We start from the raw sequence: 15871 nt of genomic DNA on the forward strand, positions 1-15871 counted from the left end.
CAACATGACTCGAGCAACTCATATTACGATTGTTCGTCTGCCACTCGTAAGGATGCTTCAGACCTCAGCGCGCCAACGAGGCAACTAGCGGGACTTGTAGCATAATCACATAGAAATTAATTGGCATAATTTACACTTAAATAAACACTAGCATCATCCTCCGTTCGATTGCTTCACTTCCGTTAGTGCAAACCAGTTACAACGGAGTGCCGCCGACGTCGAGGGTCGTCCTGCATTTTATGCTCTTCAGGGATGAAGGTTACGTTGGCGACTCGAGACTAAGCAGCAGCTGGTACTGGGAATGGTTTGCACCGGTTCGGGCGAGGAAGAAAACCGAATGCATATATAAGCAATTAATCACTTGGGTGATGATCGAAGAGCCTTGAGTGCAAAGAGGGAATACACGCTGCTTGGGTATCGGATGTTCGTTTCCCAGAAATCCTACCCGACGCCTGCTGACGGGCTAGTTCTTCTATTGCATTTTCGACCGACGTCCTCTCGACGGCGAGGCGTTTACACATTTACGAGCGAAAATTTCAATAACTTAAGTTACGCCAAGATACGGCCGATACAGCCGGCACACGAGCGTGGCAAAGCTCACTCCAGTCGCGCCAGAGGGACGTGTGCTACATTGCGCAACCTGCAACGCGATTAGGCACCCAACGCACCCACCAGCTAGTACTTCAAAGCCCGGCGTGTCGACCATCGCGCCAAAGCTGTCCTAGAAAGTGAACCGGTTCCCGTAGGAACCAACTGAAGACTGGCTTTCGTAGGGTATGGAATAAAAACGACAGGTAATAAGAGAGCTTAACCTAAGCTCAAATAGGGGCAAACCCTCTTCCGCCCGTTCTAAACCACGCCATGTTGTGGGACCAAGTTTATGGCTCATTTAAATTAATTGAAATATTTACATTTTATTGCGCACATGGTTTAATTAATAAACGTCGTCGCGTGCCGTGTGCCGTTTTCTCTTGGCTCTTGTCGCCGAACAACGATTTTAGTACCTCGTTGACTGGGGATTGTCTTCTTTAGCAACTTCGTCAGAGGTAGCCATAAGCCTGAACCATAAAGGAGCAGATGATTAGGGAATTACAGTAAGCAAGAAGACTGGAGTATTATTGTTATCCCAATCAGAGGCTTTTCAATCAGTCTCTTTATACTCTAAAGCCATATGTAATAGACTTATAGACGAACTTACGAATAAAATGGATTTAAATCGAAAAACATAGCATCGAAATTAAATTAGATTTACATACTCTTTTATTCTATAAAATACTGAACAGATTGAGCAACACAGCAGTGGCATTATCAATGAAACATAATTCACGAAGCCAAACACAACATAAAAAAAATAAATTTCAAATTAATTTAAACTTATCGGTTAGTAAATATGCATTTTGCTCAACGATATTACATTATAAGTATTATTTATACATCGACAGACGTCAATAGCAACCCGAACAGCCATTGGAAAAGCATTGGACTGCAGATGGGAATTTTCCAAAAACTTCAACAAACTCCTCCGAAGGATGGAGAACGAAAAATGAGTACTTCAAATGAGGTCATTAAAACCGAAAACGAATCCATTACGGGGTAATGTAATGGATCACATTCCGAAAATGGCCCTTGGCAAAAGGCGTCGGAAAAACGATCACCCGGCTTTCCCACTTGACCCTTTAATTTGCATTCCATCGAGCAGAGTGGAAACGGTTGGCTGGAAAATTCCAGATTCCTCCGAAAAAGCTGCTGTTGCATGCATGCTGATGGTGGTGGAAACCCCATCAAATATGACCTTTTTGCAAGAAACGTTGCTTGTTTGGTATGCAAATTCACTCCATTAGAGCAAAAGTTTATCCGCTCTTTAGCCGTAGAGATTGTCTCTTACCCTTGGACATGTTTTGGATGTGTGTGTGTGTGTACGTGTGCCGGTGGAAAGGAAAAACACAATCGGACACAATCGACTGAAAGAACTTGACCAGGCACCTCCTTCTCGGACGCAAAGGGAGTCCTTAGGAGATGCACCAAAATCAAACACACCAAGACAAAGTTTTCCGCACTCGAGGGAAATTATCTGACTTCGTAACTTATTGCTAAACGAGCACCATTCAGGCGTGCGGTCGTTTATTTTCCCCGGGACTTCTGCCTTCAAACGAAGTGGACGGTGGTCACTAGGCAGGCGTATGGTTTCGAGGAACTTCCAAGGGGTCTCTCTACAATTAAACTTCGGTTGACTTTTCATCCGGGATCCAAGCACACTCGGTGACGAGTTTCCCCGGCCTCAATAATCCATGCATTCGCTCGTGCAGTGCATTCCGAGGTATGAAACGTAAGCCAAACAGTGTTTAAAAATAGAAGGCCCACCTTCCTCCATATGGTTGCAGGCGGTCACTTCCAAGCGGTCGAAAACGGTACACAGCCACATCCGGTGTGAGGAAAACCACGCCGGCCCGAGGGTTTTCCGACGATATCCCAGCAGTAGGCGGCGTTCGATTCTACTTTGGTTTATGAATATTACAAAGCAATTCCACCCGGTTTGCCGGCTTGGATTATTTACAGTCGTGCCGGGGTTTGGTCCGGAAATGGTGCGCCACCAGCTTTAGTATTCCAGGGAGGATGAGATGATGGTCCCGTCTTCCATGCGCCTTCAGTTCAAACGTCGTGTTTTCCTTTCCTTTTTGGAAACCGATTTATCCAACCGAGTTTTAGGGAAAACGGAATTCGATTCGACCACCGAAGGATAAAAATAAAAAAGGATTATTCCGGTAGCCCAAAACAATGCGGAATGAAGCGCCGGAAGCACCGCGGGGAGAGGGGGGTGGTGCAATTTACTCAACGATCCTTAAACAAGCATACCGACACACACAGAGCATCATCAACGCCATAAACATCGAACGGTATTGGATTTCACAAATGTTTACGATAACGACTATTACCGTCCACTACTGTAACGAGCCGCATATTGTATTGTACCGCTACGTGCTTCCGGCCTCCACTTCCGCTGCCAACCTATGAATATGTTTATGGGCGGAAAACAGCATAAAAAGGCAGTATTGGGCTGAGAGGGGGAAAAAAACCCAACACTACACCGCAAGCGTTCGTCACACGGCCTCTCGATTGATGATTCCCCGATTGGTGTGAAGAATGTTTTTTGTTTTGATTTTCATCCAACCCTATCCCCCTCCCCACCCTCGACCACCACCATCCATTTGCACCCCAGCGTGAAGAATTCGTTTAATCATTCGGTTTTATTCTGCAAAAACCATTTCGCATAAATCTCACACAAAGTACAGCGCCGACCACACACGGTTAAAACTGCTCTGATAACTTTTGTTAAATTTAAATGCCACGTGCGGGCCAAATTAATGCCTGCGCGATAAATTGTCATCCCAGGTTCGCGGGTGCAGGGGTGCCGTAAAAATCAATCAATTATGCCCCCGGAGCGGCTGTGATTAATCGGACCGAAAGCTGATTATGCATTAACACACGAAAAACCCAGATATGACGGGTCTACGGGTTGTGTGTGACCGTTACGGGTTTATGGTCGCGCTCTAATGGGGCACACCAACGATTAAAAACCACCATGAAAAGAATGGTACACGCGGATTATCATCGTATGATAGATATTTTGATTTTCCGGATAGTTTTGGTGGCATGAAAAATATTGGAAGTGGAATTTGTATTTCTATGAAATAGGCTGCGCATTATTTTCGTTGCGCGGGTTTTTAATAATGAGATTAACAACTCTTTTTAGAGATTATAATCAGACTGAACAATCGTCACGATGATTCGAGCAAGGAGAGAAGACGAGATTCGAATCCCAAAATTGAGTTACTAATCGCTTCCTTGGGATTCAAATCAAATAAAAAAAAGGGTTACAAAAACTATCTGAGAGGATTCAAACAGTGTTATGCTTAATGAATCTTTTGTGCGAGATTGATTCATATGAACCCTTTACAAAAGAATCTTAAACCTTAATGGATTTTTATGAATCTTTTATGGATTTGTCACGAATCTCCACAATTCTTTCATGGAAGTGGATCATGCGACCAAAAAAGTGGGGGTTCCCTCCACCCATTTTTGGCTCATCACTTTGCATCATCACTTTGATGAATCTTTAAGATTCATAAAACTCTCATCGAAAGATTCATGAATATTTAAAACACAAAGAATCATCATTCAGATTCATGCATCTGAATCCGAATTACACAACTCAAAATTTAAATCAATCAATTCAATAGTAAGATTCTACTAACTCATTCTTACTCGGTTCGCACACCACTGATTCTCATCTACTCATCGAAACATCTTTTTCTACTAATTTTTACATTTCCTTTTTACTTCTAACAATTTTTACATTGTTTAACTTTCCTAATCACATTTACAAAAAAATTAAAATAGTTTCACGTGGTATTTTACCGTTATGTATATTTCTTGTTACAGGTTTTATTTAATGCCAGTTATTTCCGTTAAAGGCGCGGTGCACTTACTTAAGACACATTTTCTACACACGACTTCCTCTATGCCATGTTTGTGTCACATAACTCAAAGCGCACCATTAGAAGGTATGCAAACAAGAAAGAGTGATAAAAAATACGCAAGAGTGTTGGCGTTTTTCGTGCTAGGCTTTTCCTATCTAACGCGTTGTTTGTTCCACATAATCCGCGTGCCAGGGAGACACACTTTCGTTTAGTCCTCCTCAGAATGTGCATGTGTGTGTGTGCAAAAGTGAAATGTGAATTTCGATGCAGCCACCCAGGGGACCCCACCCACTTGTTGCGCACGCCATCTTTGCTTGATTCTTTTCGCGTGCCACTTTAGATGCACCTTACATTCGAAAAAAAAAAACTCTTGCGAGATAGGCGCGGACCAAAAGCAAAAACCAAAATAGTAAAGCATTTTTCTCGTGTGCAAAAAGTACAAGAGATAATTGGAGCAAAACAAAAAAAGGCAAACCAACTTCGCGGGCCAATTTCACCGAGGCAAAAACAGACGAACCGAAACTAGATTTCATGCAAATCAGCGCTACCTTATCAAACGCCATTACAATATTTTCTGCGGGTGATTATTTATTTTCTCGCCTGCTTCTGCACACTTTCTCCCAGGCACGCAAGCAGGATCGTGGGCATTAGTAAGACAGAAAAAAAGGCAAGGAACGAGACTGAGATGGAACGAGCGGAAACAAGACTTAAAACAACCGCATTTAAAAAGCTGTAAAAAATGTTCTGCGATTGCCTTTAATTTGAACCATTCCACTTTCTCAAAAGTGTAGTCTCCCATTAGTGTAGGCACACACACACAGAGGCATTGAACCTAATAAGCGGTTAGGAAAAGTGGCATCGCGTGACGGCAATCGCATTGAGATCAGGTGGCAAACGTTTGAAATAAATTCACCTAACGGTCAGCAGCAGCTAACGATGACATCCTGGCGAACGCAACGCGCGAAGCGCACGCCACAACTGCCACAGATGGTTTTGCAGCTGCGGACTAATAAATGAACAGTTAGCAACAAATAGGTAACAGTGCGGCTCGAACGAATTAACCAGCAGACTAGAGTGAAATAAGGGAAGCATGAGTACGAGTCCTAGGAGTAGGTAAAACAACGTGGACAAGTGGCGATAATCTAAGCGTTTTCGCATTAGAGACGGCGACAACTGTATGTTCTCGGTTTGCGTGTCGAAGACTCGACCGGATTCCGTAGCCCGCTTTCCCGTAGTACGTTGGCTTTTCCCGAGATGCACGACGAACCGACGGCGTTTCGGTGGACAGCATGTTGCTGTTGTACCGAGCATGTGTTATTGATGTCCTAAACCAATTATCGGAGGGCATCTTTCGGCGGAACTCACCTTGAGCCGGCGGTTTACCCTGTGTGCGAAGGACTTCCAATTTCATCGGATAGCAGGAAGTTGCTTTGGTAACGAAAGATAAGTGTGATTAAGGATTGTATCCTCAAGGCGAGCGGTTTACTCGCTTGCACTTTGGTCTTCTATCAGGTCAGAAAGCCAGCCATAGACAGGCCAAAAGTGACGGTAGGGTTACGATACAGCCGGTCGATAACGTTGGCTTTGATGTCTCACGAACCATGGTTCAGAGAAACGACCTCTTTAATGAGACAGGAGCTGTAACAACTTGCCACAGGGAAGAGACCTCTAAGTGGAAAGATGCCACCAGCGCCAAGTCAACATAGTAACAAATCGTCCCGTACTGAACCCCGTGCCGGAGCGTTCCACGGTCAACAGGTGCGAAAACAGCGATTTGTAGACACGCTAAACCCAACAACAGACGATAGAGCCGGGGATCGATAATTTATCGCAAGGCACAAACCGCTCCCGAAGTAAGCTGTGGGGTTCTTGTCGAGCCAACCGGGAGCGGTACCATCCTCGCGTAACGGTCTGTGAAAGAGGATTTTGCGTGTATCACATACCGCAACCGGGTCCGGTGGCTAAGCAATCGAACGGACGACGGTTACCGACAGGTCCGGGAGATGGTTTTATCATTCGTCTACCTTTCCGGATTCGCTCACGGCGGCAACGCTCACCGGACAAAGGGATAAAATTGTGTCCTAACGGGTTGCGGGAAAGGGAAAGGGGTGGGAAAAGATTTAATTAAGTGGAAAAATGACAACACCGTAGCCACCGGTGATTGATGGTTTTCCAATGGACTTGGCCAATGTGGTACCCGCCCAACTGCAGCCGAGCCAAGCTAAAGGTAGCTCCGAAAAGGCAACGGAAGAGAACGGGAACAGTATGTTTTAATAGATTGTTTGTCTGTTACTGTCGAGAGGATAAGATTAATTTTCCGATAGAATTTACTATCCATCACCTTCAGCACAGTTATCTTTAAAGTAATTTATAACGAACCATCAAAGAAATAAAAATGTAATTTAAAAATAGAAGAGAAAACACAGTTTCAATTCGTGAAATCGTCCTCTGGGGTATCGATGTGATTATTTTAGCTGTGTAAGCTAATTAAAGTTATCAAAACTCGTTGAACAGTGAAACATTTAAAATAATCAAGCTCCGAAATGTAAAATATTGCTCTCTTTATTTCATAATCAGGCTTTTTCTATAGAGAAATAAAGCTATTTGAAATTCAATTGTAATAAAAGAACATGAATAACACCATGCCTTTCAAAAGTACATAAAATAAGGATTTAATTATATAACGCTTTCGAAATGTTTCCAATCATATTAAATTTACTTTAGTTTTTGCTCGATATAACACTCTAAAAAAGAACGAATAATGAAAAACACAAAACTAAAAGTAAAAAGTTAACAAATAATTTAAATGTAAAGCGATATTCCATGAACAATATTGTAATTAGAGAACAAACGTAAGCATAAATTTTACCCTACAAGCAAACATTTAAAAAGGAGCGAGTAGGAAGTTTCCACCTTATGGCACGCTTCAAACCGATCGCACACAATTCGTGCAACCGATATATCGTTCGATTTATCTGCCCAAACTGATCCGCTGTCGTGTTTGGCTGCTGGAATTATAATTTTCTGCCACCGTTAAGACTGTTGTGCATAATTTACCACCATTTATCAAATGACCGAAAGGGTTGGAGCGAGCAGCAACGGGTAGGAAATTAAGATTGAGTAGGTAAGATTGAGTTGCGTTCCCGATCAAATGGATCCGGAGCTCCTGCCGACACGATCAGGAAAGCGAATGTAGTTATCTGCTGCTACTATTTACTACACTGTGTGGAAGGCGGTGGAAGGATTTCGAGCATATGTTGCAATGTTGGAAACAACATCGAATCGACATCGGCACCTGGAAGGCAAGACAAACGTCGCGTATACTCACGACGTCGACTCGAATTGCACTTGCTCCACTTGGTGTACGCGGGCAAAATGGAATTGATATCTTTGGCGGCAAGTAATGGCAAGATTACATACCGCACGCCGAACACAGGCGACAGTGTGCTGTTGCAACGGCGGTTTAACAACGAAAGGAACGAAGCAAAGCGAAGGAAGCAGCGTGGCGTGTACAAAGTAAGGTTAACAGATTTCCCCATTTTGGTTTCGTAACACTTTCGTATCATTCGAAATCGATTTTTATTTTCCAGTAGCATTCCGTTCTACACGATCCAATCGGAAAACTTACACCCGGAAAATCCCGCACAACCCTCCGAAAACGCCGACGAAAAAAGGGAAAACCGCACCGACAATAATCTTGTAATACCCCGAGTAAAAGCGCTCCGCCATCGTCGGCTAATGGATTCTCGATAAGATTATCCGACAAAATTGAGCCACTTTCTGGCTGGCCCTGATCGATCGTTAGTGGTTTGAAATTTAAACGTCACACATACATATTAATGGGCCACGCGGATTACACGATCGGCACATACGGTCGGCGGATTCGATGCGAAGGCGAAACGACCCGCAGGACGACACGTATAAAAAACACGACACCGTACGCGAAAGGATGTTTGATTCAATTTGGAAACATTCCAAACCGTTCGCGAACAGCAACCAAAAAAAAAAGGATGTGGCGAAACAGAGCGAAACATGTTGGTGAAAAGTTAGATGGCAAAAGGAAAGTGATAAAAAATAACTCCAAATCCATTTTCAATTTCATGCGGAACAGCACCTGAGCGCAATACATCGATGATTGAAATAGAGCAATTATAGAACAAACAGAAGAAAAAACGAGATTCAACGCACCATTGTTCAATTTAATTATCTCGAGTCCGGATGTACTCATTTCAATCCAATAAGTTTACCATCGAGATAACTTCAAATAATTCCTGAATGGATTATATAAAATAAATTGAAAACCTCAAATTTAACTCTGAGTTTTGGATTCTCCAAGAATTTAAGATGAAATAATTAGATCCAAAGAAACGTATTGAACGAAGAAAAGAAGGCCTCAAACCTATAAGAAGAAAAATTAATACGACCAGGTCGTAATCAAATCAAATTCACAAGATATGTATTTTGAATGTGATGTCAAGAGGTTTTCCAAATAAGAAATTAGGATCAATAAGATTGAACACGTCACAATATGTTTTCTTACGAAGTATAAAAACTCGACAATAGTTATTTAAAATAGGTTAAATGTACAATCATTCAACTTCTAATAGTATTATAAAAAAAGTATCGTAAGAGTATTTATCTAAAGAGGATAATTAAAATCGACATGTTTCCATAATTTGCTTAGACTTCATGTTGAAGCAATGAGATCTCAATAAAATATCAGCATTAAGCAAATGTTGCTCGTTTTATATTTCAATGGTTCGTTGGTTTCTTGATCTGGCTTCGTCTTTGCATATGAGAAAAAAACTCATAACAGTATAAAGTTGAATCCAAATGTCACAACCAAAACACTAAAACTCATGCTTTATGCACATCAGATGCATGCATCGCCATGTTCTCTGCACTAGCAGTGGTCTGGTGGTCTCCGCAAGCGGCACGACGCCGTGGATAACTAACACGTTACAAAGTTAATAGCGGTTTTATTGATTCAGACAGCTTGGTCGGCCAGACACCAGACGTCGGTGCAGCAAACGCCCGAGCGAATGGCGGACAGTTTTCGATCATGACACCACCAAGCCAGCCAGCCCGGGCTAAGCGATGCAAATATGAGCGATAAAAGCTCGGTGCAAGTACGGTGTTTAATCTGAGCGCGAAGGAAGGAGTGAAAACCGACCTAAAAGGAAGAAACGGAACGACGTACATATATTCGCCGTCCGGCCGCGGGACGAATCATAAAAATTGCAGCTTTATCGCATGCAAACCACCCCGCAACAGTAAAACCGGCTGCGGTCTGTGGGTATGGTTCAATTAAAAAGCAAGCATATCGTGACGAGTTTCAATAAAGTTCACCGGGTGACGGCGCACGAACGTGAGCTGCGATAGGAAACGGCTTTCCCCCAAGCGGAGAACGACGGTTCCGGCGAACGATGAGAAAAGCCCGTCATTAGTGACACTAAGGGTAAGCAAAAAACCACACGGAAAAATTACACCCAGTACACTCGAACACCTTTTCGGGCCGGTGGATCATCCGCACCGGACCGCTGGAAGTGTGTGATAGAATATGACCTGCTCTGCTCCTTCGAGGGCCTCTCCTTGTCGGACCACGCAAATCACGCACGAACGGTAGCAGAGAAGCTACCGGAATTTGTAGTTTGAAAATCTCCGCTACTGACCGGCGACGGCGTCCCTCATCAGTGGAGAGACAGAGAGTGAGTGAGAGTTCGGGGCGTGCAAAAATCTGTAGCCTCACTCGAACGGAGCCGCTGAAAATTATACCCTCGAACACAGCGGTTGGGCCCGGTACTTACCTTCAACTTTTCCCAACGCCAGCACGAATATGGTCTGCACCGCCGGGATAGCCCACGCCACCAGATGGAACAGGTGCGAACGGTTCTCGATGGCTTCGTGGCCCCACTTGAGGCCGGCCGCCAGGAACCAGGCCAGCGCCAGACAGGCCCACCAGGCGAACGCCGCCATGCAGCAGAAGTACAGCGCCATGAACAGCACCGTGCAGGACGTTGATTGACGATGGCCCTGCGAAGAAGTGAGAAACGGTGGAAGAGAAACATGTTAGTTGCCGTCCGATTTTGGGTTCCGTAAAGGGAAGGGGGGTTTTGCGTAACAGGATAAGATCAGGTGCTGGACTGCTGGACGCAATCGATCGAACTTGGACCGGGTGGTGAAGTTTGCGAATCGTTGAATTTGAATCACAAAGGCTCTAGCTCGCAAACCGTTAGACGTGGAACAAGTTCAGGCTCGACAGCTACCAGGCAAGCAAACCTGGTTCAATGAATTGCTGATTATTATCACAATATACACCTAGTCGCCGGTGTGGATCTGAGTATAGGGCTATGAGGAACTTGATTTGGACATGAACCTACATAAATGTACGATTTAAGTAGGACTCCCTCAATAAGATCTCACAAATTATTCCTAAAATATAGTAAATTAGATGCTTTACCTATGTTGTGATTGTCTTATTCTATATTCTGCATGTACCTTAATCTTTTATACTAAAGTTTGATGTAAATTTATCCTCAAAATTATAAGACCCAATATTCTACCAAAGGGCTAAACCGGAGAAGAACTCCAATACTTTAAAATTGAAAGCTATAAACCATTAATGGTCTGCACACATTCTCCTGAGGCGTGCTGAATTATGCATACCGCGCGTGGCAACCGAAAAATTCTTCCGTCGGTGCGTAGATCTGTTTCGTTTATGAAATACGCTATAAAATGGTGAGTCAAGCCGCATCGCTGTCTTGACATGCGGCACACGTCTGTCGATAGCGGAGCGCAGCGATTAATTAGAATTCATGGCAGCATTTTCGTACGCTTCCGCTCCAGGTTTCGAGCAGCACGAGCGAAAAACAAAACTTTCAAAAAGCGCCAGTAAAGTTCCACCAATACCCCTGCCTTTGCTTTCTGACGCCGGCTGGTTGTCTGGGGGCTGATGATCGGTATGATCGATGAGGCGCAAACGGATTTGAGTCGGTCGGTTGCACGAATGAGAAATGCATACACGTCCCCTTGGGAGTAGCTGGGGTGCGAACGCTGGGTGTCTAAAGACGTGACTTCGTGTGCTTTGAATGCTTAACAGCAGTGACGCGCCTTTAGGTACCCTGAGAACGGTTTCGGAGAGTAGAATTTTGCACGGAGATGTCAGTGGGAATTGTCAACGATTCATGTCATGAGTCGACGAAATTTGGATTTACTTGATTTTAAACTTTGCATTTTTATTTGCATGTCACCCGAAGGAAAAGTGTAGCAAAAAATATTTCAATACTTGATGATATGATCATCAGTTATACCTAGTTACAGATCAATAGTTATACTTTGAATAACAACCCAAGTCCCTTGGATTTCAAAATAAGCTTTAATATATAGTTTTTGTTACAGAATAATAAATGACAGATTTAAAAGCATGGTATTTGTACAAATGTTCAGTATAAGAACCTATCTACAGTCGTGAGACAGAAATTTGTGATAAGGAGGGATAGGCTTAGAGGTGGTAATAGCCGCAAAGTGTAGTGTATGTATAGTTATATGCTTTGAGTTTGCTACAAAAAGAAGACGTTAACATTTGTTTTCAAATCAAAAGCAAACAGAGAGCAGTACAAAAAAACTAAGTAGGAGCGATTAAGAATTCGAAGTAATTGTGTTTCAAGGTCTAAAGAGCACTCATGATAATGCTTGGAATATTAATTTGGCTTCTTTTTTCTATTCACCACTTAATCACAGTAGTAATATAGACAAAGAACTTTGTAACAAAAACACGCCACCTCATTTTCAGATGATTCCTCGAAAGAAATCAGACTAATCTTATAGCACCACTCGGGACTCTTACTCACCAAAAAGATCCGAAAGCGAACGAGATTCTTGTTTGCTTGTTTGCTACTATCAGTCTAGCTCAACCGATTCAGAAATAAGTTCAAAGGTTTGCCTCCTCGTAGTCATAAACACAATCGGACGTTGATTTAATGTAGCAAACAGCGTGTTTACATTGAGCGCAGCCCGAAGATTAAATATTGCATCGCTGCAACCGTCCCGGGTCCTCACTGTTCCCCGCACGCCCCCATCCTCAGCGAGGCAAACTGGGTGATGAAAAGCATAAGTATACATTTCGTGGAACTGATTTCATTCATACGACTGTAAGTGCGTCAACAGCATCAACAACATGACGCTGGGGAGCTCAGCTCGGTTTTATGTGCCGCAGTGGGCGCGTTTGGAGTTTTTCCACTGTGCTCGACGAGTATGTGTGTGTGGATGTGTGATGATGACTTCTTCTTGGCCAACTCCCCTTGCCTCGGGGAGCAAATGTGGCGGCAACGGAATGATTACAATTAACTACAACTCTTTAGTGCAGCTACCCGTGGCCATGTTTCGTCGTGCCGCTTCATCCAATTCCTCGGGGAAACCAATGGACGTCTCTCGAAACGGTTGAACCAGCGTATGCGTGTGTGTGCGCGGGCGCGCTCGTTTGTTCTCATTTCTGTCGCTTCAAGTAGGCCGCCGACAACGTCAAAGGGTTGGACTTCGTCTTCCCTGAAAAAGGGTGGCGCGTCTTGTTCTTAGCCTTAGCGCTCTCCTCCAGAGGTCCACAGCAGGGCTGAGGAATGTGTCGCTTGCAAAGCGTCGGGGTGCGTCGTGCAGCCGCGGCTGAGGATGGATCTGAGAATGAGGTAAACAAGTGCATTCAACCACCTCTCCCGCATGGTGTGTTGACGACAAATGATGATGCCGGTGCAGTTCATGAACTTCTTCGTCTTTAGTCACACACAGACAGAAAAGAAACACACGCCAGTGGCGATGACAAAAACGAGACATTATCCGGGCAGATAAACAACGCGCTGGGAGACTCAGGATGGGTTAATGTCACGTTCTTTGGCTACCGCGTTGGGCCAGAAGAAAACAAGAAGTATCTTTCGAAGAACGTCTCTAGGCATGATGAAAGTCTTGTGCAGTCGCGAATCCCGCCGCTGGCATCCGCCAACTCCCCAGAACAACACCAAACCCCACCAGTCTCCTGCATCCCGTTCTTAACCCCTACGGAAAGAAAAGAAAATGGAGGTAAAAGACAGCGTACGACGCGAGAACGATTTGCGCGTACTTTCAGCGCAAGATGTCGAACTGCCGGCTTAACCCCCCTCTTTCTCGTGCGGGTCAAACAACCCGCGCCGACGGACGGTGGACCTGGGAGAGAAAACAATAAACCCTCTCTGCCAAGGCTTCAACAAAATCCACCGTAGGGGGATTACCCGACCCCACGGAAAGTGGAGGATGATATAAAACCCCTTTTAACGCAGCGATTGTTTCGCCGCGGGTGAATTTTGTTTGTGTGTCGTGCGTTTGACGGGACTTTGCCGGGTCCCAACCCCAACACTCCCCCTACCCGCCCGAGGGACGCCTTCGTTCTTTCTTCTCGGTACTCACTTTAACCGTCCGGTTTCCGTACCAACGGCTTTGATGTTGAATTAATGTCGTGCAGTTGCTTGTTGTTGTTTTTTCTGTACTTATTTCAAACTTCTTGCTGCTTTTTTTTAATGTCTTCTAACATCCCCCCTCACGGCTTCCCCGTGGGTAGACGCTTTCCTTTCACGCTATCAATCTTTCTGAGCGAGTGATTCGTTTTTCGGGGCCTGCCTCTTATTTCACCGCACGCCCACGGCCTTTGATTCCATTATTGCATAAATATTTATACAATAAACGTATGTGTGTGGATGGATCAGAAAGCGCTTCGGAGGGAGTTTTGGCTTGATTTTCCTGTTCTGCTGTTTTCGTTACCGCGAGAGATGATGTCGATTCTTGTTTCCATCGACATCTTTCCTTTTGATTGCCGCACAAGAAAAAGGCCGAAGGTTTCCTTTGGTTTTTTGTAATGTTGATGTATTCCGTTCTTCTGCTGGCATGCTTTCGCAATTTCGAACAAGTACTGAAAACATCTAAGCAACGGAAAATAGAACAACAAAGTTCAACCAAGTAAGAAGTTCAAGCTGCGTATGAAGCGAAAAAGAAATAAGTAAAATGTCGCAGAAGCAAAATATTTCTAATCAAAGGATCAAACAACATTTAGATTGAACATATTTTGTTGCAAAATAAATTGTTTTGAAAGCTATCAATTAGATCTTGGACCTATTGTTTGTGATGAAAATAGAGAAGGTTGAATTGATTCGATTACAAAACCATTAATTTGTTAATTCACTTTTAAAACATCCAACCAAAACTTGATCCAACTAAGGAAAATATATGATTTCATTGTCACCAATTCAATTTCATTGATTTATTCTTTGCAACGATTCGTAGTCCTGTATTCAACAACAAGTTTAAAGAGGATCTACTAAACGTTCAAACTACTCATTATGAATAGTATTACAGTTCTTTTTCGAATTACGTTTACGGTATGACTTAATTTTTCATTAACTTATTTTTAAAATATGTAAAAATACTGATGAAAACTAACAGAACTAATAGGCAATAATAAACATAGACAACTTTCAGCTGCACGATAAGCTCCTCAGCTTTCAAATTTTTAAAATGCATAACAACAAATCTCTTTGCAAAAACTAAAACAAACAAATTCGATACCTATTGATGTTTGGTACTATTTTAACAATCCTTGTGGCTTAAAACAGCAATTCCACTCGTGGTTTAGCTGTCAAAATTCGCCAAGCCACACAACAATAAACGCAACGATTGCCATTCCTGCTGCTCGATCGGCCGGATCAACGGAGAGCGGTCAAAACGATACGGTTAACCGCCAACCTACTCTGATCGCGCTCGCGGTGGAGAGCAACCGGCTGCCGGATGGATGAAGGCAGCAGCTGTCCCCAGCTGAGGCAAAGACCACAGAAATAGGCCTCAGAACGCTGCCCGCATCCAGGAGATAGGTAATGGAAGAGGAAGCCAAAAGAAGGAAAGACTGCAATGGAAGGGAAGCTGTTGAGGAGGGAGCGCGTGCGAGGGAAGGTTGGAAGCCTGGGATCAGGGCGGAGGAACCGCGAGGCTGTGCGTGACCACGGCGTGGGGCAAAAGCGGGCGCAAACCCGCGAGGAAACATGTTTCATCCAAGATGGAAATAATAACAAAGAACTGGTTTAACCACACACACACCCATACGTGCATACCCAGATAGGCCCAGAGGTGGAATCAGGTACGTAGTGGAGAAAGGCGGTGGCTATAGCCCTCTGGATGAGTAAAGCTACAGTACGCACTCGTGGTTAAAGGCGATTGTTTGAATCGATAGATATTGGATCCAACATGGGAACACGGACGATGGCGAGAGGGCGGCGCGGTTGCGGGATGGTGATTGAGTGCCCACCGCTGTGTTAGTGGACCACTTCGGCTGTCCGGAGGCCGGACACGGGTTTGCGGGTGGTTGAACTTTTCCATCAGAA

At 44.0% G+C, this 15871-nt stretch overlaps 1 protein-coding gene across 1 annotated transcript in view; it reads right to left on the reverse strand.

Moving 5' to 3' along the window:
- Positions 1-15871, reverse strand: part of LOC131285370 (frizzled) — a 207123-nt gene that overhangs the window by 133915 nt on the left and 57337 nt on the right. The window contains exon 4 of the mRNA XM_058314223.1: positions 10286-10511. Coding sequence (XP_058170206.1) covers positions 10286-10511 — 226 coding nt within the window. The remainder of the gene's footprint in view (positions 1-10285; positions 10512-15871) is intronic.

This window comes from Anopheles ziemanni, chromosome 3, assembly GCF_943734765.1.
Source record: "Anopheles ziemanni chromosome 3, idAnoZiCoDA_A2_x.2, whole genome shotgun sequence".
Classification (NCBI taxonomy): Eukaryota; Metazoa; Arthropoda; class Insecta; order Diptera; family Culicidae; genus Anopheles; species Anopheles ziemanni.